The 26,590-nt window shown below is 35.2% G+C and overlaps 1 protein-coding gene across 3 annotated transcripts in view; it reads left to right on the top strand.

Annotated features, from left to right (window-relative positions):
• Ppp1r12a (protein phosphatase 1 regulatory subunit 12A) overlaps positions 1 to 26,590 on the top strand; it is a 102,254-nt gene that overhangs the window by 62,189 nt on the left and 13,475 nt on the right. For 2 of the 3 annotated variants that reach the window (XM_048359054.1, XM_048359046.1), the window contains exons 6-18: positions 783 to 857; positions 1,666 to 1,754; positions 1,896 to 2,053; positions 6,965 to 7,089; positions 12,416 to 12,637; positions 14,173 to 14,267; positions 15,024 to 15,128; positions 16,641 to 16,808; positions 17,179 to 17,355; positions 20,469 to 20,559; positions 21,387 to 21,587; positions 21,805 to 21,973; positions 24,210 to 24,331. In XM_048359054.1, the coding sequence (XP_048215011.1) occupies positions 783 to 857; positions 1,666 to 1,754; positions 1,896 to 2,053; positions 6,965 to 7,089; positions 12,416 to 12,637; positions 14,173 to 14,267; positions 15,024 to 15,128; positions 16,641 to 16,808; positions 17,179 to 17,355; positions 20,469 to 20,559; positions 21,387 to 21,587; positions 21,805 to 21,973; positions 24,210 to 24,331 (1,797 nt within the window). The remainder of the gene's footprint in view (positions 1 to 782; positions 858 to 1,665; positions 1,755 to 1,895; positions 2,054 to 6,964; positions 7,090 to 12,415; positions 12,638 to 14,172; positions 14,268 to 15,023; positions 15,129 to 16,640; positions 16,809 to 17,178; positions 17,356 to 20,468; positions 20,560 to 21,386; positions 21,588 to 21,804; positions 21,974 to 24,209; positions 24,332 to 26,590) is intronic. The other variant, XM_048359061.1, reaches the window with a different exon arrangement.

The raw sequence follows: 26,590 nt of genomic DNA on the forward strand, positions 1-26,590 counted from the left end.
CCATATAACAAAATTGAATGAATATATATTGCTAGACTAAAGGTGTCTCAAAATTCTGAGTCTGTTACTGTATTTTAACTCTTGTGTTGAACTGGAAGGAAGTTTATTAAAATTAAAGCTTGATTTAGCAATTCTGTAAGCAGTACAGCCAAGAAAATGAAAATTGTTTACACAGAAACTTGTACATCAAGTGGGAAGCAACATTATTTATTATAAGCAAAAAGTAAAAGTCTACCTATTGATGAGATAAGTTCATGTTATTCAGTGGAATCGTATTTGTCAATTAAAGAGGTGTGAAGAAGTTATTTATGCCATAGTGTGAATGAGCCTTAAAGTATTCAAAGTGATAGAAGTGTATGCTATATGAATCCACTTGGATGAAATGCTCAGCATAGTAGGCAAATGTATGGAGACACCGTAGGTTAGTTATTGCCTAGGTCTAGGGCGAATGAGAAAATGGGAGGGAACGTAACTGCTTGAGAACTGAGTGGATGAAAATGTTTTAAAATTGACTATGGTAGAAGTTGTACAACTGTGCATATCTTAAAAAACTGACTCATATTCTTTAGAAATCAAGCGAGGTGAGTGAATGAACGTTCTCATCTGCTTCTTTCTCACTTGGATCACTCATTACATGCCTTTGGAATTGTATGTATAATGTGATCCTAACTTCGATTAAAAAGGCTACCTAACTTTTCCCCATATATTCACTCTGAATTACTAGTAGCGTTTTATGATTTATTGTCTCTTTAACATCACTACCTTCTTTATTTTCTGCATAGGGCCAAACAGCCTTTGATGTAGCAGATGAAGACATTTTAGGATATTTAGAAGAGTTGCAAAAGAAACAAAATCTGGTATGTTTGATGACAGCCTAAATCTTGCTTATATGAATGAAATCTCTTAATACCTTTGAATTTCAAACAGTTAAAAAGTACTCCTGTGATGTCTTATACTTTTTTATTTTAAATTAATCTAGCAATGAACAGTGGAAGACGGTAAATGATGGTATTTAGCCTTTAATATTTCCTATTCTTATTTCTATTTCCTTTCACAAAATGGATACTTCTATAATACTTACATTCTCAAGAATATCATGTTTTTGTAACTTAATAAGCAAAGTTACTTAGAAAGTATAAACTGTAAAATCCCAAACTTCTAATACCAAAAATATAAGGATTTAAGTAACTAAGAAACAGATATATAAATAAAATGCCATTAGGTAGCTGGGTGCTGGTGGCTCATGCCTCAGGAGGCTGAGATCTAAGGAGCAGTTTGAAGCCAGTCTGGGAAGAAAAGTTCATGAGACCCTGATCTCCAATTAACCACAAAAAAAGCCGGAAATGTTGCTATGGCCCAAGTGGTAGAGTGTTAGCTTTGAGCAAAAGACAGTGCCCAGGCCCAGAGTTCTAGCTCCAGTAATGGGAGGGGGGAAAAAAAGTTAGCCATCCTAATTAGATAGTGGACCTTTACTTAGGTTATAAAAAGTTCAACTTAGTTTGGCATTTTAATAGTCTAGTCTTTATGCTTTGCTCAGATTTTTTTCTTGGCAGGAAAATTTAAATATTTATTTGTCTTTAGATTAGGGTTTAGAAACTCATGTTATTTTAGAGTATGTTTTACTGACTAATTTTCTTCTTTTTCTTTTCTTGACTTTACATAAAGCTCCATAGTGAAAAACGGGATAAGAAGTCTCCACTGATTGAGTCAACTGCAAATATGGATAATAACCAGTCACAGAAGACCTTTAAAAAGTAAGTAAAATGTGAAAAACAGATTTTGTCACTGTTGCAGATGAGTTAACATAGTAGCCACAGGTCTTGTAGACCTGAGGGAAACTGTTTACACCTTTTTTGTGTGTTTAAAATCATTTGGATACTGTTTTCCTTTCACAGTAAAGAGACACTGATTATTGAGCCAGAGAAAAATGCTTCACGTATTGAATCTCTGGAACAAGAAAAGGTTGATGATGAGGAAGAAGGAAAGAAAGATGAATCTAGTTGCTCTAGTGAAGAAGATGAGGAAGATGACTCAGAATCAGAAGCTGAAACAGGTGAAAATTTGAAGGATAAATTAATTTCTGTTGCCTTTTTCTTTTTAAGTAGTACATGAACAGGCCTGGTTTTTAAGCTTTTCTGATAGATTTGGTTCTTTTTCAGTCACCTTCTAAACCATTTAGTGAGTATAATGAACGTGTGAATTTAATATCTGATAATCACCTGGAGGCTCTTTTATTCCTCTAATCATTGCTGACCTACATTTTAGATTTGAAGAATTGGAGGTTTCTGAGACTCCCTTAACGAAACGACTCCTATAGATGAGACAGATAGACTCTGAGTAACTTCTCAGCAATTCAAGATGCTCCTGCTGCTGCTTTCTGGGGTCCAAGATCTCAGGAAGGGTGGTCTCAGCAGCATTCCAGATTTTCCTTTAAGAACTGATAAGTAGGAATTGAGTCAGATGCTTTCCTGTGAAGATGTTGAGAGGGGTGTGTGTGTGTGTGTGTGTGTGTGTGTGTGTGTGTGTGTGTGTGTGTGTAGAAATATATATAATGTAATAAATGTCCCTGTTTTTCCTATTAAGACTTCAAACTTAATAGTTGCTGATATTTTCATGTTATTTACCATAAGTTTTCTCTTACCAAAATTTAGTAGAATCTTTTTTCTTCCTTTCAATACACCATCATTATCATTAGTTTTCTGTCTAATCTTCTAGTCTTTATTGGTAATATACAGCTATTCTGATTCTATATTTAATTCCATATTCTCGGAATTGTAATGTGTCAGTTTCTTTTCACTAAAAATTTTAATTTTTAGGTTCAACTATGAGTGTATTTCAACATAATTTATCCCTGTAACTGTTACTTAATATTTCATCAAAATACGTTTCTCATCTGTCCCTCTTTGATTGAGTTTTTTCTAGTATAATAGACATTTTAAAAGCCTAGACTGGGGCTCGGGATATGACCTAGTGGCAAGAGTGCTTGCCTTGTATACATGAGGCCCTGGGTTCAATTCCCCAGCACCACATATACAGAAAATGGCCAGAAGTGGCGCTGTGGCTCAAGTGGCAGAGTGCTAGCCTTGAGCAAAAAAAAAAGAAGCCTGGGACAGTGCTCAGTCCCTGAGTCCAAGCCCCAGGACTGGCAAAAATAAATAAATAAATAAATAAATAATAAATAAATGCCTAGACTGGCCTGCACAGCAATCCTATTTATGCCTTCTACATAGCTAGAATAACAGGCATGTACCACCACACCCAGCTTACTGGTTGAAGTAGTGTCTCACTAAATCTTTTCCCTGGCTGGCCCTGAACAGCAAGCCACCCTGCAGATACCATACCCACTCATGAATAGCTGGGATTACAAGCATGAACCACTTGTCTGTTTAAATGCAAGAGATTTTCTCATGTACTTAGAAATTGAATCATTTAGTCACAAGATGCATACATTTTGTTTTCAAAGATACTACTAAATTATTTTACAAAAGTTACTATAATGATTTATGTTTCTTTCCTTTTTACTATTAAGGTTGTAGTTTCTTCATTTTTCTTCTTGGTTATATGTTTTTATAGATTTTTGTTTACTCCATTGTAGTGTTAGCTCTTAATAATTGTGTAAACTTGAAGTATTAATCTAAATACAATCAATATACATATTTACCTAATATCATTTACCTTTGTGCCATTTCCTTATGTAATGCAAAAGCTAACATGAAGTGATGTCATTGGTACTGACACTTTTTTTTTTTTGCCAGTCCTCGGGCTTGAACTCAGTCCCTGGGTGCTGTCACTGAGCCTGTTTGTGTTCAAAGCTAGTGCTTTACCACTTGAGCCAAAGTGCCACTCCCAGCCTTTTCTGGGTAGTTCATTGGAGATAAGAATCTCATGGACTCTCCTGATCCCATTGGCTTTGAACCATGATCCTCAGATCTCAGCCTCCTGAGTAGCTTGGATTATAGGTGTGAGCCCCCAGTGCCCAGTGACACACTTATTTTTGCAAGTACTTGAAGTTACTGTTACGCACTCAGTGCCTTTCATGAGATACAGGCCATGGTTTTTAATGTATTAAAGCATAATATTATAAATCAAACCATATATACTCGTACCCAAAAAGCTCAGGATTGGCATCCAGATCTCCTAATTCATATGCCAAGTCCTTTACTCAGTGTGGTAAAATGTAAGATGGAAGTTCAGGCATTTCCTTCAAAGATGTCTGATTTTTTTTAACATTTTATTTTTTAATTTTTATTTTTTCATTGTTACTATAATGGTGGTATACAGAAGGGTTAGAGTTACATAAGTCAGATAATGACTGCATTTCTTTTTTAACAATTTCACCCCTTCTCTCACTCTCTCCTTTATTATCTTTAAGTAGTTATACAAAGGAGTTGCCATCAACAAAGCAGTTTGTGAATACAGTTCATTTTGATCAATGTCACTTTTTCATCATTCTCCCTCTTCCCTTTCCTCAATTTTCTTAATTTCATAGGATAAATATTGAATTTTATGAATGTATCCTTCCCCCTTTTCCTCTCTCCATTTGTCTCCACCCTTTTCCTGAGCCCCTTTTACTCCCCTTTCCAGTACCCATTTCTTGGTATTTATTTTGTCAGACTGTGAGCATTTCTAAGGCTACCGTATTTTGGTTAATACATTTGTGGACACTTGCAAAAACACCAGAAATGTTTACTTATTATATATTTGTAAATTCTAGTTTCCACATATGAGAGAAAAACTGCATCCTTTCTCTCTTTAGGCCTGATTTACTTCACTTAACATGGTTGTTTTTTTTCCCCCAGGTTCTTCTACTACTTTGCAAATGGTGCAATATCATTCTTTCTAATGGATTAGTAAAATTCTGCTCTTTATATCTCCCTTGTTTTCTTGATCCATTTGTCCATTAAAGGTCATCTGGGCTGATTCCATATCTTGGTTATGGTGAATAGTGCTGCAACCAACATTTTTTAATAGACCCTTATATACATAAACTCATATAATGAGGAACCATTTTAAATGTACACAAGAGACTTTAACCTTCAACCAGTTTTATCAGTAGCTAGTAAATTCCCTGATACCTTTTGGGTGAAATGTGATTGTGGAATGAGAAAAGTTGTGCTGTCTCACCGGATCATTTTTAAAACTCTGCTATTCTACAAATAATAATTCTCTAAGTACATCAGATTGCCTGGTATTAGTTCCTGCTTGAGATATGTGCATATCAGTTTTTGAGATTTATGCATATCTCTGCTTAGTTTCTCTTAGACTTTTTCCTCTGAGGCATTGTAACTTACCGTTTTGTTCTTCTTGCATGTGCTGAGGTATACTAGGAAAATTGACCATTCTAACAGTTGCAACATGTAAATACTGTGCCTGCTTCTGTTACGTTTTAAATATCAACAAGGCTTTATCACACTTAGTTGGGTGGCAAACTTGAAAAAGCAACTATTTTGCTGTGATCTACAGCTTGATTAGACAATTGCTAGGCCATTTCTTTTCTACCTTTTGTAAATTACTTCTTTGGGAAACTATTTGAAATGAAAATAGCTTTTTATTAAATCGTCTTTTATAAATTGTTACCAAGCCCGTTATATTCAGTATTCTTTCTCTTGCAAACTAGATGAAAATGGGAACAATAAAAATTTTCATTTTTTCCAAATTATCTATAAATTTTAGAGGTAACAGGAAAATACCAGGTTTTTGCCTTTATGGTTTCATTTTTCTCTCTAGAAGTAGGAATTTTTTTATTATTTTGCCCCAGGCAAAAACACAGACCTTATCTGGGAAAACCTAAAAGCCAAAAGGAATGGAAGCATGAGTCAAGTAGTAAAACACCTGCTTAGCACTTGCAAAGTACTCAGTTCGAACTCAGTACCATCCAAACCAAAGTGTTAGATCATCAATAATATATATCATTAGGAACTTTCATAGGTAGCTATTGTAGCTTTTTTTTTTTTTTTTTGGCTAGTCTTAGGGCTTGAACTCAGGGCCTGAGCACTGTCCCTGGCTTCTTTTTGCTCAAGGCTAGCATTCTACCACTTGAGCCACAGCACCACTTCTGGCTTTTCTATATAAGTGATGCTGAGGAATTGAACCCAAGGCTTCATGTATGCAAGGCAAGGATTTTACCACTAGGCCATATTCCCAGCCCTATTGTAACTTTTAAATTACATTGCTTTTATGCATTCACATTTAATTTTTTTGTTTTTATTTCATTTTCCTGAGTTTTGTTTTGGCAAGTATAGGTCTCATACTTGCTAGCAAGGTCAGTTTCACTTGAGCCTTTCTTGCTTTAGTTATCTCTTAGTCTTTCATGTTTCCCCCAACCAGACTTTGAAACCTACCAGTAACTTCTGCTTAATTGGTGGGTTCCTCCAGCATTTGACTCATTTGTTGAGACAGGGATTTCATTGTATTTTTCCACCAAGCTGGTCTCAAACTACAGTCCTCTCAGTTTCTTCCTTCACAGTTACTGGGATTACAGATAGATGTGGATGAGCCATTGTGCTGAGCCTATTTTCTTCCTTTTAAAAGTATAGAAACTGGTTTGTGTTTATATTGTTCATTCTCAGAAGCTTTGTTGTATTTTTTATTGTTAAGAATATGTTTGGGGGGCTGGGGATATAGCCTAGCGGCAAGAGTGCCTACCTCGGATACACGAGGCCCTAGGTTCGATTCCCCAGCATCACATATACAGAAAACGGCCAGAAGCGGCGCTGTGGCTCAAGTGGCAGAGTGCTAGCCTTGAGCGGGAAGAAGCCAGGGACAGTGCTCAGGCCCTGAGTCCAAGGCCCAGGACTGGCAAAAAAAAAAAAAAAAGAATATGTTTTGGCATATAAGTAGACACATTTCTAGAAACTCATTGAAACTAATTTACTGTGTAAAGAGATAGCAGTAGGAAAAGATAGTCATTGAAGCCAAATTCAAATAAAATATTGACTCTGTTTTTTTTGTTTGTTTTTAATAGATAAGACAAAACCAGTGGCTTCTGTAACTAATGCCAATACTTGTAGTACACAAGCAGCTCCTGTAGCTGTTACAACACCTACTTTGTCATCCAGTCAAGGGACACCCACCTCACCAATTAAGAAGGTAAGCCAGTTTGTCTTTTTCAAAAATACATGAATTTAAGTGCCATTTGGACTAGCTCATTAAAACTGTTCTGAATTCTGTAGGTTTTTTTCTAAAACATAGCATTTTTCTCTTTTTAATTTCAGCTTTCCTCTGAACCTTTTTTAAAGTCTGCTTTTAAAAATTATTTTTGTAGGGGCTGGGATATGGCCTAGTGGCAAGAGTGCTTGCCTTGTATACATGAGGCCCTGGGTTCAATTCCCCAGCACCACATATACAGAAAACGGCTAGAAGTGGCGCTGTGGCTCAAGTGGCAGAATGCTAGCCTTGAGCAAAAAGAAGCCAGGGACAGTGCTCAGGCCCTGAGTCCAAGGCCCAGGACTGGCAAAAAAAAAAAAAAAAAAATTATTTTTGTAATAGATATTACAATGGATACTTAATGATTGTTACAATTGTTAAAATAAAGGACAGCAGATAAACTTTCATAACAGTAAAACAGTGGTTACAGTAGTTATTATTCCTACTGAGTTTTTATCTTAAGAGCTTGGGTTTTTATATCTGTTATCTCTGCTAAGTAAAGGTGTGTATTCATAATTTCTCAAATGGATAAGTAGGGTAAGTGAGAGAAAACAGTGTCTAGACTTTGCTACTACAGTACTAAGTGTCTGGATGCCCCTATGGGATGCCAGTAGGAACATGCTCTCTGAGATTATACAAATCAAAGAGCAGCCTCGCCCCACTACTTCTCAGTTGTTAGGGTGTTGAGTGCCATTATTTTATCATCCTCATCTGTCAGAAAACATACTTATCAAAGATAAAGTCACTTGGGTTGGTTGATAGACAACTGGTGGTTGATTAAGTGTACTTCTAAAACGTTAGCTTTTTTTTCCATTCCTCCCTATTTCTCTTCTGTGTCTGTTCTCCACTAATGCAGTGTTTTCCAGTGAGTGTGGTAATCTTTCTAAGGAGTTTCCTTTTCCATACTGTTCTAGAACCTGTATACCTTTTAATCTAAATTAAAGATTAAAGGTTTTTGTGGGCGGAAGGGGTATACTAGGGCTTTCACTCAGGGTGGTAATCTTTCTAAGGAGTTTCCTTTTCCCTACTATTCTAGAACCTGTATACCTTTTAATCTAAATTAAAGATTAAAGGTTTTGTGGGAAGAAGGGGTATACTAGGGCTTTAACTCAGGGCCATGGTAAGATCCTTTGCCTTATTCACTCAGGGCTAGCACTCTACCCTTTGAGCCACAATTGTATTTCTGGCTTTTTTCAGGTTAGTTGGAGATAAGAGTTGCAAGGACTTTTCTGCTGTAGTTAGCTTCAAACCATGAATCTTAGATTTCTGACACTTGAGTCGCTAGAATGCTACTTGTCTCTTAATGAGCATGCTTATCCCCTTCTGTATACATATAAACATTTTTCCAAAACATTTAACATTTAACTGATTAAACATTTAACTGATGGTAGTCATGAAACTTTATTCCTAAATTCATCAGTATGTATTATTTCTTAAGTACAAAAGAAAGCTCCTGTATTCACATAATATGGTGATCATAATTAGAAAATATTAATTTTTATACAGTATTGTTACCTACATTCACTTAATACACATGCTCAGATTATCTCAATTGCACTTCTAGTAATATTTTCGTGTGTGTGTGTGTGTGTGTGTGTGTGTGTGTGTGTGTGTGTGTGTGTTTTGCCATTCCTGGGCCTTGGACTCAGGGCCTGAGCACTGTCCCTGGCTTCTTTTTGCTCCAGGCTAGCACTCTGCCACTTGAGCCACAATACCACTTCTGGCCATTTTCTATATATGTGGTGCTGGGGAATCGAACCCAGGGCTTCATGTATACGAAGCAAGCACTCTTGCTACTAGGCCATATTCCCAGCCCTCTAGTAATATTTTCTTAAAGCCTATTTCTTCAAACCCAGGATCCACTCAAAGATTGCACATGGGGTATAGTTGTCATGTCTCTACCTTTAGACATTTTTTTATTATCTCATGTTATTTGGGTACACAGATTGGACAACCAACTTTTTATTATTTATTTCCCCATGTTTTATTATGTTTCTAGTCTTGTTCAAGGTAGTCAAAATGTAGATTATGTAAATTACAAAGTACTGGATGTGAGGGTGGTCTAGCTGTGACTTCTGTCACCCCATTGATCGCCAGATTTGATTTGGCTGATCTGGTTGCCTCCCTCACCCTTCCATGTGTGCCCCTCCCAAAGCTGTGTGTTCTGTCCAAGAGGACCACCATCCCTAATAGAGGCAGACCTTTCCTGGGTCAAGGGTATACAATTAGCTGCTAGAACCTCCAAACAAGCTCTCAAGGTCCATAAATTACAAAATACATACAGTAGGAAAAAATTGAAACAGTATACTATTAGACTAAATCCTCCTCTATACTTCTTCCAAGGAAAAGGAGTAACATAAATTCTTAGCAGTAGAACTTAGTAGATTTAACTGGTGCATTGAATACTAAATTTTAATAAACTCTTTTCTTCTGTATTCCAGAACTGAGGCCTTTTTGAATTCAGTTAGAACCTGTGATCATTAAGTCATAATTGTATATACTTTAATATGAAATAATCGAGAGAGAATTTGTATGTATAATTTTGAAGACTATTATTATGTTGTAACTAATACCACCAAACTTCAGTTGGCCTGAAGTTTAATTTACATTTAGAACTTTTATGTACTTCAGTGAAAAGTAAATTTATTCCTCCATCTTTCATTCTTTTTATTTATTGGCTGTTAAAAGCATAGGATTGATCACAAGTTTTCAGAAACTTCTTGCCTATAGTTTTTTTTATCTGGGCAAGAAACTAGCTGTTTTTATCACTTAGCTAAACAGTTGTCCTACTATTGTCAAATACCTTCTTGTATTTACTTTTCGTTTCCTCAAACATATATGCTCAGGAAATACAAGTATTTGATTTTATACATATTGACTTTTAAGTGCTAGTTATATTTTTAAATAATCCTTCTTGCTGACAAATAGATACTCAGGACTAGAAATTTTAAAGTTAGATAATTGGAGAATAAAAAATTTGAAAATAGGCTAAATAAAATTAATATTTAGCCTGAGGAAAGAAGACCCTTATCCCAACCCTCTTAGAAGAAAGTAGAAAGAAAAGGTGGGATATCAGAGAACCACCTCAAGGAGTGCTACAGAGGTAGAAAGAGGGAAATTGTTAGTAAGAAGTAATAGAAACCTTAAAAATGGAGTAGTCAGAAGAGTAGGAAAGTCAAAACATAGTGTCCTTTTTAGAAAACAAAAGTTTCAAGTAGAAGGTATTGTTAAACATTGCAGAAAGGTTTATTTATGTACCAAGTAAAATTGAAATTTGCTCTAAACACTGAACCAGTACTTATATCCAAATTCATTTTAGGCAGAGAATGTCAGCTGTTACAGTGCAACAAATGCCTATTTCAGAATTGCTAATACCACCTCAATTTTGACAGCTCTTAAGCTAATAATAGTATCCATTGGATAGTTGTAGGGTTAAATAAGATAACTCATTTCAAGCATATAACCTTAGGGCCAGACTCTAGTAAATATTAGTTACATGTCTTTCTATTTTAACAGTAAAATAAGTATTATTCCTTTTTTCTGTTTTAGCATAGAAAACCATTTCTGATTGGGAGAGCAGAAAGATACTGGGTAGGGTTTTACAAACTGTGGCTGGTAGGCTAAAGCTGATTCACTACCTGTTTTTGTATGGCCCACAAGCTAAAAATGATTCTAACATTGCTAAATGATTGAGAAAAAAAAATCAAAAGACTATTTTGTGATTCAAATTGCCCCCCCCCTTTTTTTTTACTGGAATATAGCTACTTTCATTCATTTATATATTATCCATAATCTGCAAAACCCAAAATACAGTCTAGCCCATTAAACTCAGGTCAGTAAACAATTGTTTATGCACCTGTCATTTTCCATAGAATATTACAGAGGTCTCGGCATTTGTTTGTCAGTGGAACCACACTAGTGTTTCAATAGGTTTTTGTGCCCCCTACTGTGCTACTTAGCTAAATGAATCGTCAATCATGGTGGCACACTCCTGTAATTGCAGCATTTGGGAGGTTGAAGCAGGAGGATCATGAGTTTTAGGCCAGCCATGGCTAGTAAGAAAAAACCTCCCAAAAATGGGAGGTTAAACTAGATTCTCACAATAAGATATTGGATAGAACCCCCTGTGGCTTTGTAATGTCACCGTGAAATATTTGATTGTACATTTGAAAACACATAGAACCTAATGAGACAAATTACTGAAGATACAGTAGCTTTATTCATGAATTACTTCTCTAGGATCATACAAGCTATAACTAAAGTTGATAAGCCTACTAATTTTAGCAAACCATAACAACAAATACAAAACAAAAATTTTGAAGGTTATCAATAGTCTTTGTTTACAGCAACTAGATATTTGCTATAGTTACCTATCTATAATTAACTATTTGATATGGTTGAACTTTGAAATTCTAGAGGTGAAATTGACAAAGTAAACTATTTAAAGATAACAGGTGGTACATTTTTAAGACTGTTGGCATTTCAGAATAAAAACAAAATCCAAATGCCATAATTTGTTCATACATATGCAACATTATTGTCTATTCTGTTAACTAGTTTCAAAAGTTTGTTAGGTTGGTTCTGATTGCCTCAGGCTAAAACTAAAACTTGCCCCAATTAGCTTTCAAAGAGTAGGTCATTATTCAGTTAGAGCACATTAACTTACTACAAAACTTTTTTTTAAATGGACAACAAAAACAGTATTTTATGCTCTTCCCTTTTCTGTGTTCATGCTTTCAGTCTGTAACTCCTTACCTGTCTTATTTCAATTGGCTTTAGTTTGATTTCATTGCTCCTTTCATGCCTGTGGTGGAATCAGTAAATCCTGCATCATGGAGGCAGGGCTTGCGCAAAACTGGCATTGTGCTGGTGCCCAGTAAGGGCGAAAAATCTATGGTGAGGCATCTCTATGTGCAAGAACGTATATTAGGTTACAACATAACAAGTTTAATATAAACATTGGTTCCAAAGATGCATGACTTTAAGTCCTTACTGCGTGCTTATATCTGTTTTCTGTCTCCATAATTTTCCTGTGTGATAATGTGTGTAGTGTGTTTTCTTAAATCTAACCTCTAGAAAGGCAGTCTGTTACCTTTTCAGTTTTTGATCTTTATATTTTTGACTAAGACATTAACATACCTAGTAAAAACAATTCTCCTGAAATTAACTACAGTTTTAGATTTTATTTGTAAAAGTTACCTTTTCAAAATTAAGAAATAGTCAGTTTTGATAATTAATTTTCCCCCTTTATTTAAAACAATTACAACAGTTTCCCACCTCTACTGCAACTACGAAAGTTTCTCCCAAAGAAGAAGAAAGAAAAGATGAGTCACCTGCATCTTGGAGATTAGGACTTAGGAAGACTGGCAGTTATGGTGCACTTGCTGAAATCACAGCAGCAAAAGAAGCTCAGAAAGAAAAAGATACTGCAGGAGTTATACGTTCAGCTTCAAGTCCTAGACTTTCTTCCTCTTTGGATAATAAAGAAAAGGTAATTTATTTCACAGTCTGGTTTTTGTAAAACCTCCAACAGTGTCAAACCTAGTGTATTTTCTGGAGGTGTCTATGTCCTTATGTCCTATGTCAAGTAAATTCACCTGATATTCATAATACAGAATATACAGTACTACCTGAGACAAATACTTAAGTACTGAGAAGATCAGACATGATTGATCAGAACATTAATTTTAAGAATACTCTCAATTAAAATCTTTTATCCTCCTCCTTATTATAGAATACACTAACAAGTAAGCTTATTTTATTAGTAGTCAATAAGTTTTCTAATGTTTAAAAACACATTTTCTTTTTTAGACTGTGAATGCTCATAGGTTATATTCTCCCAGTACCTGTACTTTCTTTACCAGCTTTTGATTTGCTACATTGCAGCTATGTGTTATAGTGAGTAGTTTTAATTATATTCTGAGAGGCAGTATTAATAGTGCACTACATTGGCATACTACAGTTTATTCAAGTGCTATTTTATATGGCTAGAGTCTGTATTCTTTACTATGTGATCTTAAACTTTAAGCATATATAATTTTCTACTTTTTGATCATTTGTCACACTATTAGCATTAGGTTTCATTCTGAGTATTTCCCTATATCAGAAATTCTGAGTTAGAATTTCTCATCAGTTAATAATTTTAATATTTTGTGCAAAATAATTTTCTTATTGTTTTTTAAGAATTTTATGATATTTTACCAACGATCTATCAGTCTCACTGTTAACACTCTAAACCATATTTATATAAATTTAATTTGAATAATTTTCTAATATTTCAGTGTATTTTACAGACTGAAAGATTGTTAATAGTTTCTGTAACTACTTGAACTCAGAGCCTGAGCACTGTCCCTGAACTCTTCTGCTCGAGGCTACTATTCTACTGCTTTGAGCCACAGTGCCATTTCCAGTTTTTGAGCAGTTAATTGGAGTCTCACAGGGACTTTTCTGCCTAAACTGGCTTTGAGCCATGATACTAAGATCTCAGTCTCCTAAGTAGCTAGGATCCCAGGCATGAGCCACCAGCACCCAGCTCAATCAACCATATTAAAGACCTTACTTCACCAAAACAAATGAATATTTTAATTTTTGGCAGTATACTAGTTTAATGTTACAGTAGTCTTTAAAAAAAATCATTTGGAGGACTGGAGGTATGGCTCAGTGGCACAGTGCTTGCCTAGCAAGTTTGGTCCTGAACTCAAACTCTAGTCTCTCAAAAGGAAAAATAAGAGAAGAAAATGTCATTAAAATATGAAAGAATTTTTTTTCTTTTTTTATAGTGAATCATTTTCTAACTTTAAACTACAGTGAATTAAAAAAAATAGCTTTGACAGACTACTCTTTAGTGTATGTGTATGTAATGTCTGATTTATATAATTTTCAAGATTAAGCTAAGAACTGTGGGAATATTAGAAAGCAAATTAAGACGGCCATGTGATTATGCATTGTAAAATAACCTTTCCACCATAGTTGATAATCAACCCACAACCCACAAAATTATTTATTGATTGATTTTCTGTTATGTAGGAGAAAGATAGTAAAGGAACACGGCTTGCATATGTTGCTCCTACAATACCAAGGCGATTAGCCAGTACATCTGATATTGAAGAGAAAGAAAACAGGTGAACTCATTATGATGTGCTTCTTTAATTCATTTGTTCTTATTATCAAAAATTGGGGATAATATATGAGCATTATAATTATATAGGGTATGGATTTTGTAAAGAGGTACTATTCCTGATAGAATACCAAATACATGATCCTGAGGAGGTACAGTTTTATGTATTTTTAATACTTTTAATAATCATTATTTTTGTTGGTATATGCTATACCAAAGACTGTCTTTTCTAGATAAAGTATTTGTATCTCCCGGTGCTACGGGACATCATGCTTTAGACATGCTGTGGATCGCAACATTGTATGATCATAAGTAACATTTTTGTAAAGACCTTAATTTTTCCCTATATTCAGGGACAATCTTAAAACTACAATTACTTTCAGTTTTTGATAAAATGGAAGTATTTTTCCAAGGGAGATTCAAATTTTTACTTCACATATTTACTAGTGTACACCTTTTTTTTTTTGGCCGTTCCTAGGGCTTGAACACAAGCCCTGGGTGCCTTGAGCCTCTTGTGCTCAAGGCTAGCACTCTACCATTGAGCCACAACACCATTTCTAGCTTTTTCTGAGTACTTTATTAAAGGTAAGAGTCTCCTGGACTTTCCTTCCAAAGACTGGATTTGAACCGTAGTCCTCAGATCTCAGCCTCTTTGAATAGCTAGGATTACAGGCATGAGCCACTGATGTCCAGCTTTGTGCACCCTTTTTAATCCTATTTTTAAATTATGTACCAGAATCTGAAGATGTTCTTTTCACAGAGAATCTTCAAGTTTGCGAACAAGTAGTTCTTATACAAGAAGAAAATGGGAAGATGATCTTAAAAAAAATAGCTCAATTAATGAAGGATCCACTTACCATAAAAGGTAATAAATAATACAGTTCTTAATTGGTATGTACGTATTGATTTAAAATAACTGGGTAGTTAGTTTTTGGAGTCCCCAACTTAACATGAAGTAATTATGTTCTTTAAGTAAAACTTGATGTAAAGACCTAATAAGTAAAGATGGTGGTGATGTGCTCTAGCATGCTTTTCTGTTATATTATTTAAACTTGTATTTTGAAATACCTTTTATATCATACACATTTAAAGAAATTCTTGTGTAAATCAGTGGAGCAACTAACCATAACTGCTGGTGTGGAAAGTTTCTACTTCTACACATCAGAGCTATCAAAAATGCCCTCATTTGTGATGTTGATATTATCATATTAGAGTGGGGGCAAAACCTTTGTAATTTAATCCCCTACAAAAAGTAACTGAGGAAAAGAAGAAAGGGTAAGAGTGTCATATAGGCATAGTTCACTCCTAGGTATTTGACTCAGTGTAAAAACATTTTCCCCAGGCTGGGGATATGGCCTAGTGGCAAGAGTGCTTGCCTCATATACATGAAGCCCTGGGTTCGATTCCCCAGCACCACATATACAGAAAATGGCCAGAAGTGGCGCTGTGGCTCAAGTGGCAGAGTGCTAGCCTTGAGCAAGAAGAAGCCAGGGACAGTGCTCAGCCCCTGAGTCCAAGGCCCAGGACTGGCCAAAAAAAAAACAAAACAAAACATTTTCCCCAAAATGTCAGGTGTTTTACTTTGCCTGCATAGAACAGAATCAAAGGATTTTTGTTTTTGTTTTGTTTTTGTCTCCAGTCCTGGGGCGTGGACTCAGGGCCTGAGCACTGTTCCTGGCTTCTTTTTGCTCAAGGCTAGCACTCTATGTCTTGAGCCACAGTACCACTTCCAGCTTTTTTTCTACATATGTGGTGCTGAGGAATTGAACCCAGAGTAGAGCTTCATGTATATGAGGCAAGCACTTTACCACTAGGCCATATTCCCAGCCCTATTTTTTTTTAATTTTTTTTATTTTTTTTTGGTCAGTTGTGGGGATTGGACTCAGGGCCTGGGCACTATCCCTGAACTCTTTTGCTCAAGGCTCACACTCTACCACTTGATCCACAACGCCACTTCTGGCTTTTTCTATATATGTGGTGCTGAGGAATTGGACCCAGGGCTTCATGTATACGAGGCGAGCACTTTACCACTGGGCTATATTCCCAGCCCTCAACGGATTTTTGGTTAGGTCTAGACTGACATGACCATATGACCCCAAATACCCCAGAAATGTGATATGTGAAATCACATCATCTTTGCATTTTTTGAAAGGGTTGGAAGGAAATATAAAACGATGTAATACCCAATAAGTGAAATTATCTAAATTCTAGCAGGTTATAGCAAGTTATAGATGGAACTCTTGGTGCTGGTAGCTGTATATAGAAAAATCATTTTTTAAGATGTTTCCTCCTCTTGTGAGTTTGTGTGATGTGTAAGACATTAAATATCAAATATATTTGCAAACACATCCTATATAGTTGCGATTCTTTCCTTTAGTTGCTCCTTTGGTAGAAGACAAGAAGATTTGATTAGTTCTAGTGTTCCAAGCACCACATCAGCACCAACAGTTACCTCTGCAGCTGGGCTTCAGAAAAGCCTACTTTCCAGCACAAGCACTACTACAAAGATTACAACGGGTTTTTCCTCAGCAGGCACACAAAGCAGGTGAGTGATAGATTTTGTGTCCAGTCTACTGTGTGCTTATGTACGTGCATGCATCTTTGTTTAGAAGTTTGTGGGGCTCTGGATTTTTTTCTTATTTACTCTGTTAAAGCTATTTGCAAACCAAAATTTGTTCCAAAAATAAGCAGTTATGCATGTTTAGGATAAAAATTAAGCTCCTAATTATACTGCTTAACATGTTACCTTCTTTTGCCAAGAGCTCTGGATGAGCTTTTTTGATTGATATTTGAACAATGTCTTTCCTTGTGTTTTTAAAAAATCCATCCCTGTTGTCACACAGTGCTAGAAAGTGCTTTCATTGTTTAGCTGTTTTCCTTTTCTCTTTTTTGTGTTGCTGCTTATGATGCTATAGTACCTCAAATCGTTTGTGGGCTGAGGATAGTACTGAAAAAGAAAAGGACAGTGTTCCTACGGCAGTGACCATTCCTGTTGCTCCAACTGTTGTAAATGCTGCAGCTTCTACCACAACCCTGACTACAACTACTGCTGGCACTGTCTCCTCCACATCGGAGGTCAGGGAGAGACGCAGGTGTGTAAAGGCTCTAAAATAATGATACGTGTGCCCAGTGGTGAAAGTGGAGTTTGTTTCTTTTGTTTCATTTCTGTTTTTTATATTTTTTTAATGTTTGAAGTCGATAACCATCTCTTCAGCAGGCTAATAAATGTAGTACTCTATATATCAGCTGCGAAGTAGGCAAATTAATATAACTAGCAATTATGTGTATTTAGGCTTGGTAGCCCACCTCTGGAAGGTTTAGTATTATTGTTTAAAGGCAACAAGCCAAATTATTGTGTTCTTGGCAATTTTTTGTTTTGTTTGAAATTGTGATGCAGATGTAAAAATGGGGAAATAGATGCCACATGATAAAATTCTTATCATTGTTTTCTGCCATTATTTTGGTGTTTGATGAATGTTAACCTGCTCCTGTTGTTTTTTAAAAGTTCATTAAAAATTTTAGCGGTAAAGATGTAGGTGTAGAACTCACTGGTAGACTCTTAGCATGTGCAAGGCCCTGGGTTTGAAGGCAGAACTATGAAAGAAAATGGGGCGGGGGAGATCCTTTTGTTTAAGTAAAATTTATCTACCTTTATCCTTTTTTTGGTTTCTTTTTCATTTGTTGTTACTGCTGTTCATTTTTATTAGTTGGAGATCAAAAGCAGAGTCTCTACCACTGAACTACACCCTTTTCCCTACTGTGCCTTGGCCTGTCAAATTAGAATTATCTTCATGTCAAAATTTATTAGGCAAGAGTTGTTTGAGGACTGGAAATATAGTGGTGTGTGCCTATAATCCCACCTATTCAGTGTATGGAGATAGAATTGAGGCCAAGAGAGATAAAGAAGGAGAAGGTAAAAGAGAAGTTAGTATTGGTAATATAATGAGTCATCAAATCAAGTGTGGAGGGAAAGAAATATGAGTGCCTGTGTATATAAAATGAAAAAGATTGCTTAAAAGAATTCTGCAAAAAACTGTGGTTCTAAGGAGTTTGAAGATATGCTGTTGAATTTGGAGTTTTAAAAGGACACACAGGAAATAAATAGAAGATCTAGTATTAAAGTCCACAAGAAATTCAGAAATTTGTTAGGCCTGTATATATAGGGTCCTGTTAAAGAGCAGAGTAAAAGAACCTTTTTAAAAATTAGCATTTGAAAAAAGAAAAGTGACTACACAGTTGCTTGGGGGTGGGGAGGGGGTTGTAGAGAGGGGCAGGTGGCAGAAAATAAACTTACTTAGCTCCACACACAAAAAAACGACTCTATTTCTATAAATATTCTCAGGGAAATGTGAGCTGCTATGTTCGAGAGGTCTGTCTGATCTTTCCATGTCTATGGGCAGATATTCTTCTGAATTTGTTTTTTGGTTCAAAGTCTGAACAGGAATATGATACCTGTTATTAGTACACACACAATGGCAAGAAAGCTCGGTGTGCAGCTTACTGCTATGCTGTTGCACTGAACAAAGATATTGACAGTCTAGTCAGTGAACCACATATCATCTTAAAATTAATAGGAAACGTGAAAGGGAGCTATGAGTAATGATAAGGAATTTGGAATCTGTATGCTGGTGAACAAAAGATTTAGAGAGGAATTTGATACCTGTCTTCTTTTATGTTATGAGTACCAGAATTCAAACTTTCTTGCACTTGTTGGCTTGCTTGCTTGGCTGGCACTGTACTTGAGCCATGCTCTAAGCCCAGATTTTTGCTGATTATTTTAGAGATGAAATTTCAAATCTTGAGAACTCGGCTGCCCCAGCTGGCTTTGAACCTCAATCCTCCAGATCTCAGCCTCTTTCAATAGCTAGGGTTACATGCAAGAGCCACTAGTACCTGGTATTCCTTTCTTTCTGCACTTCTTTTTTCTTTGTATTTTTGGCCTATACCCAGGTTTGTACTCAGGGCCCTGTACTTGCTTGGCTCACTTGCTCCACTGGTGCTCAACCACATCAGACATACCTACAGCCCAGCATTTTACTGGTTATTTTAGAGGTGGAATCTCAAGGACTTTCTAGTCCAACTGGCTTTAGACCACAATTTTCTGGATCTCAGCCTTCTGAGCAGTTAAAATTAAGAGATGTGAGCTACTGGGTCCAGCTCCTTTTTTCTTTTTTTAAATTTCATAAATAAAGAGTAGAGGACTGAGTATGTGGCCTAGTGGTAGAGTGCTCGCTTTGTAGACATGAAGCTCTAGGTTTGATTCCTCAGCACCATATATACAGAAAAAAACAGAAGTAGCACTGTGGCTCAAGTGGCACAGTGCTAGCCCTGAGCAAAAAGAAGCCAGGGACAGTGCCCAGGTCCTCAGTTCAAGCCACAGGGCTGCCAAAAATAAACAGTAGAGGTTGATAACCACAGAAGGAATGGAATAGGACTAAACGGAACATTTTTACTAAAATGTCAAAGCTAGTAATTAACATTGAAAGAATTGTTTATTAACTAAAGTTAGATTATCACTTTTTTTTTGGATAGTGTTAGGGACAAGAGGTAAGGAAGCTTCTTCCATTAAAATCAAACCAAAAAAGTTTACCCTGTTCTATTCTTTTGAATTAGTCTTCTGCTTAGTGGTTCTACATCCATCAACAGAGCTAAAATTTTTAATTTTCAATTCTCTACACTTTTCCCTAAGTATCCTGAAAATTAAGCTGTGCGAGCTGGGCACCCATGGCTCATGCCTGTAATCCTAGTTGCTCGGAAGGCTAAGATCTTGACTATCACAGTTTGAAGCCAGACTTGGCAAGAAAGTGTGAGATTCTTGTCCAATTAAATCACAGAAAAAGCCAGAAGTGGCACTGTGTATCAAGAGCAGAGTGCTAGCCATGAATAAAAAATGCTCAGGGACAGCAACCAAGCCCAAAGTTCAAGCCTCAAAACCAGTAAAAAAAAGTAAGCTTTGTAGTTAGGAATACTTTAAGAATACACATGTTATATGTATAATCTGTTCCAATCTAAAAAGAAATTATCCAATTTTATTACTTAATTTCAATTTCAGATTGACTACAACCATTTTTTGAAGATTCTTTTTCTTAAAACATAAACATAACTCGACTCATTAAACATAACTTGACATTTTATTCATAAACATTGGTATGTATTTGCATTCACAGACGTATCTCCAAATAATTTTTTTAACTTATTACCATAGATCATACCTCACTCCTGTTAGGGATGAAGAGTCTGAATCCCAAAGAAAAGCAAGATCTAGACAAGCAAGACAGTCTAGACGATCAACACAGGTATATTTTATGTGTATAACACATATAAAGCATACAAATATTTGCATATATTTAATATGTACAAATCTTATTCACTTTGCTCTTAAAAAATATCAGTATATGTCAATATGGTTACACTGTTAGTATATCTGTTTAACAATATACCTTTGTATCTCTTTGAGTATTTGAGAATATTGTTGTTTTGCTTTTTAGACAATTATTCCTAATTTTTTATCTGATAAAGTATATTTGATAAGTGCTATGATAAATTAATCATATATGATATTTAATAATTACTATAGTTCTGTGAATACTTAAAGGTAAGGGTGGTAGAGAATAGGCAGGCCTCTTTAGGTATATGAAACAGCTAATGAGGAATAAAAGAAAATAAAGTCTCAGGGTAATTATTATCTTCTTACTTTCTCCTTGTCATTCTGCTTATATTCCTTTGTGTTTTTACCTTGAGCAGTTTCACAGTGTAAAGCTCCTTTCAAAGTGAATTGTTGTCTTAACTTTTTTCATTTTTGTACCATTTATATTCTTGGTCTCACCTTTAAAAACAGTGTACTTACTTAAATCTTCATTAAACTTTAACTTATTTAATTTAAAACAAATACATATATAAACTATTAATATATTGGTTCTTCCTCATCTGAACTAGAAACATTTATGTGTTCATATAGTGTGACTTTTTCTTTTAAAGATGAGTGTCATTTGCTGTTCAAAATTTCAATTTTTAAACCAATTCTAAATATGCATCTTTGACTTTTTAAGTCATTCAGATATGTCTATTATAAAATTTTGGTAAACAAACTTTGTTCTTAAAATTTATCCCATTTTCTGTGTAGGGAGTGACATTGACTGATCTTCAGGAAGCTGAAAAAACAATAGGAAGAAGTCGTTCTACCAGAACCAGAGAGCAAGAAAATGAAGAAAAAGAAAAAGAGGAGAAAGAAAAACAAGATAAAGAGAAACAAGAAGAAAAGAAGGAGTCAGAAACATCTAGAGAGGATGAATATAAACAGAAATATTCCAGAACATATGATGAGGTAATAATATACCTAATGAACTGTATCAACTGGGATGAACCATTTATATATGATCCTAAATATACATACTAACAAAACATATATAAAATGTGGAAAAATTTTAGCTGGAAGTTGGAATTGGAAAATTACTTTGTCATTTCAAATGAATTTTGTAAGTATTCTATACTTTCTATTGTGTTTACTATTTCAAATAGGTTTAAATTTTAATGTTTCACAGACTTATCCACGTTACAGACCTGTATCAACTTCAAGTTCAACCACTTCATCTTCTTCACTTTCTTCCTTAAGCAGTTCACTGTATGCTTCAAGTCAACTTAACAGGCCAAATAGTCTTGTAGGTATAACGTCTGCCTACTCCCGAGGATTAACAAAAGAAAATGAAAGAGGTAAGAATATCCATTTTTTTTAAACATTGTTTTCTTTAAGTAACATTTTAAATTGGATTTTCCTATTCTGAAAAGGAACATCATCTTAAACTGTGATTTACTCAGCCTGAACAGAAAGAATGCAGACATGCCCCATGTGCAAAGTAGAAAACAAATACAGCAAACACTGGGTCTGGAGTTGATACAAATATCTTTATAAATTAATACCTTACAAAAGTCTTCATGTCCACCTATGAAGTGAATGTACTGGAACTGGTAGGAAACTGTTATTAATGGTAGCACTTTTTAAGTGCTTTAATTTATTTCTTGCCTATTTAATGTAGACTGTATTTTCGGTGGTTTTGTATGTATGTGAGAGACTGTTTTAACCTAAAATCACATTTGACATCTTTGCTAAAACAAAATTTTCAAGCTTTCTTAAAAAGTAGATTTTTTTTTTTTTTTTGCCAGTCCTGGGACTTGGACTCAGGGCCTGAGCACTGTCCCTAGATTACTCTTTGCTCAAGGCTAGCTAGCACTCTGCCACTTGAGCCACAGTGATACTTCTGGCCGTTTTCTATATATGTAGTGCTTGGGAATCAAACCTAGGACTTCATGTATACGAGGCAAGCACTCTTGCCACTAGGCCATATTCCCAGCCCCAGTAGATTTTTTTTCTTAGTTTTTGCACATTAATGCTCACCATTACTTTCTTATTTAATATAAACTTCCTAATAAAAGTATAATTCTTACTTATTATCACACTAAATAAAATTATTCTTAATTTTAGACATTTTATATTTTCAAGCACATTCTAATATTAAGCATAATAATACCAGTAATTGTGTAGGATGTCATAAAATTATGTTTTTTTCAATTTCCAGATAGAAATGTTTTTGTTATTAAAATATTTCAGTCATTAAACCACTATGTATGATGTCTAAAAATTTTATGCCACATGTAGACCTAGAATTACTTCTTCATAAAACTTTGGTTTGAGGGGCTGTTACTCATGTCTGTAATCCCGGTGGCGGAAAAATTGGAAGGAGCTCACAAAAAATATTAGATCTCCCATCTCATCCAGAAAAGCTGGGTATGGTGGTAACTGCCTATTATCCTAGCTACAATGGAAGCATAAATAGAATCATTGTCCAGGCCTGCCCAGGGAAAAATTGGAGACCATATGAAAAATCATAAATAAAATAAAAGGGCTGGAGATATAGAGAGCACATTTCAAGTGAACACAAGCCCTGTGTTCAAAACCCAGTACCACAAAAAAAAAAGTTTGGATTTTTTGTTTTTCTTGAACAGTTAAGTGCTGAGCATGTAACTCAGTGGTAAGGCATTTGTTTAGCATGCACAAGCTTCTCATGCCTAGAAAAGAAAGAAAAAAAGAATTGTAACACTAAGACTGTAAATGCTCACGTTAACAGTTGGCTGAATCTAAGCATTATAAAACTCACGCCTACCATCACTCTTATGTCCTCCTGGTCTATTTTCCCATTTTACCCATTTATATTACTTGGATTTCCAGAATACGTATTTGATCTAACCTAATATGAAAACTAGCTTTAACCATTCTCAGTACTATATATACTTAAATCATTTTTATTTTAATTTAGTAGAGATTAAATACATTTAAGTTTGTAAGTGTTAAATCATTCATGTTCCATATATTCTCTATATATTCGGAAGCCTTGATATTTTGTATTATACAAGCTTGAAACTTTGCAGGGAGGAAACAAATCTTCTAATATTTTTTATATTTTTAGTATTATTCAACATCATATGTTCATTTATTTTTAATAAAAGACAAATGTATTTTTCAAAAGAGTGTGACCCTTAATTTTGACCCTAATAGAAGTAAAGTGAATATTGTACTACTACTATATAAGCACTGGCAATAGTAGAAGCGGAAACTGATAATCTGTATGTGTCCTATAGCTAGAGTCCAATTCTTCTTAACGAATTCTATTAGTTATCACTCAGCAAATGTTACTATCATTTGAGAAGTTATTTTAGACACTAGGAAAATGAAGATAATTATTTTCATGATCATTAGGAATGTATCTTACCAGAAGTTAGAGTTGCACATTTATACCAAGTGTACCAGGAGCACCAAAAAGATTTAAAAACAAAACAAAACTGATTGGATACGTTTGGGAGGCTTCACAAAGTAAGCTGATCTGGAATTATTTTGACATGTATTTTCAGAGCACTTTCAAGATAAATTGCTCACTATTGTAATCTTTAATAGAGGGAGAAAAAAAAGAAGAGGAGAAAGAAGGTGAAGATAAATCACAACCTAAATCAATCCGAGAACGTCGTCGACCAAGAGAGAAAAGAAGATCTACCGGCGTTTCCTTTTGGACACAAGATGTGAGATACTCTTAGCACTATGCGATAGTGTTCATAATGTTTCCCCAAATACAAACTAATAATTTCTTATATGTCTGAAATTGTATATTCTTTAACTCATTGCTGTGGCTTCTGAGACTAACTTAGGAATTTTTATAAAAATAATTAAGTATTTATATTCTATTATTTAAGAGCAGGGTCCTTTCCCAGTTTTGGGGATAAAAATTGTATTTTTAAAAAAAATTTTTTTTTTAATTTTTTGCCAGTCCTGGGGCTTGTCAGGGCCTGAGCACTGTCCCTGACTTCTTTTTGCTTAAGGCTAGCACTCTCCCAACTTGAGCCACAGCATCACTTCTGGCCTTTTCTATGTATGTGGTAGAATCACCACTAGGCCATATTCCCAGCCTGGAATAAAAATTTTAATAGCTGCTGCTCAAAGTAACTTTTTTGATTATTTTTAAATGGCTAAATTGCTCCTTTATCTAATTTTCACAAATCTCATTTTTAATCTTATTTTTCACAAATACAATTACAAGTTCTACATAACAGAACTATTTCCATCTCTAGGAATTATAAGTAGAAGTAGTGCTTTACTTAACAAATTGCAGCAACCCTATAAAAGTTAGTATCCCCCCATCTCTAATTGTGTGTCTGAGTCTGACATGGCTTGTTTATTTAGAAAAGCACTGTTGATGTAAAAATGTATGCTGTTTCAACATGCACATAACTATAGGTCATCAAACATAATTACTCTTTTTTGTAGCCTCTTGATTGTTTTACCCCATGTTTAAAGAACAGACCTTTCCTTTCTTTTTTACTCATTTTTATTGCAAACTAAGGACTGAATCCAGGGTTCTAGACAGGTGCTGTACAAGTTATATCCTCAGCCTGGAAACTTTCTTTTGAAGTATAACATATAGTAGAAACGTAGTTTATAAGTGTAAAAATAGCAATACAAAGTCCCTATACTCTCTCAGTCTTTATCATCTTTATTTTGAAAACCAATTAGTATCTTAGTTTCTAATGCTTCTAACATTTCATTATACCTGTTTTGGAAGAGCTAATGAGTACAACTGTATGCTTCATAGCTCTATTTTGTTTTTAAGTACTTGGGGTTTGAACTCAGTATCTCTCACTTGCTAAATTAGTGTGATACTGCTGAGCCACATCTTCGGCCATATTTTTTCAGTGTTGAGTTTCCTTTTTATTAGGATATGGTCTCACCCATCTAGATGTGAACCTTGGTCCATCATCACTGGGATTACAGACGTGCACCATACTATCCAACTCCCTCCATGGAGATAAATTTATGAGATTCATGCCAAGGCTTGCCTGATGTCACAATCCTCCTAATATCAGCTCCCCCTGTAGCTTTGAATAAACAACACTGGTATACAACACTGAGCCTAGCTCTGGGTTAAGGAGAGGATCTCTCAAACTTTTACAGGGGCTGGTGTCAAGTTGCATTTTTCCAATCTCAGCCCCTCTCCCCCAAGTATTAAGTTGTGTTAGGAATTTCGTAGGTAAGCTGTATGTAGTATTTCTGTTTTTTTTAATCCAATATTATTCAGGCCATTTTTTTTCCGCTCACAAGCCCACTTTCTGGATGAAAGCACTTAAACAGATTTATAAGAACCCTACCTCAGGTCCACATTAGCTAGCACTGATTTGGTTTTAATTTGCTGTCAAAGAACAGGACTTTCCCCCCCTTTTGTCACATCATATTTAAACCTGTAGCCGACAATATAACAAGAATAAGTTCTGGGTAACTATTTTTTAGGAACACAGCCTCTCATTTTTCTTTCTAGTTACTACTGTATTCTCCTATGAAACTGTAATACATAAAAATATATCAAGGCATGGAATTAATACAACAGTAGCACTGTCAGTGTCTCTTGCTCTCTTTTTTACTTCACTTAACATTTTTATTGGGTACCAGAATGATAGCTTGTTCAAAAATTCTTTGTAATCTTTGGGATGGTTACATAAAGGTGATATCCTCACTTGATTGATGTGGTAATTAGAGCTAAAAAAGTTTTTTGTGTGTGTGTTTTCTTTTTTGGTACTGGGGATCGAACCCAGGACGTTGCACTTGCTAGGCAAGTGCTTTGCCACTGAGCTACATCCCAGCCCTAAAAAAGTTTTTAATAATTTTTCTTAAGTCACAGGTGAACTAACTTTGTCTGGTTTGCAACCTGTAATATTTCTGTGGTAAACCTAGACTCAATATGTTTGTAAATTTCCCTCTTCTATCCCTTTATGACTGGTTGAGATTTTTTA

Source organism: Perognathus longimembris, chromosome 1 (assembly GCF_023159225.1).
Source record: "Perognathus longimembris pacificus isolate PPM17 chromosome 1, ASM2315922v1, whole genome shotgun sequence".
NCBI lineage: Eukaryota > Metazoa > Chordata > Mammalia > Rodentia > Heteromyidae > Perognathus > Perognathus longimembris.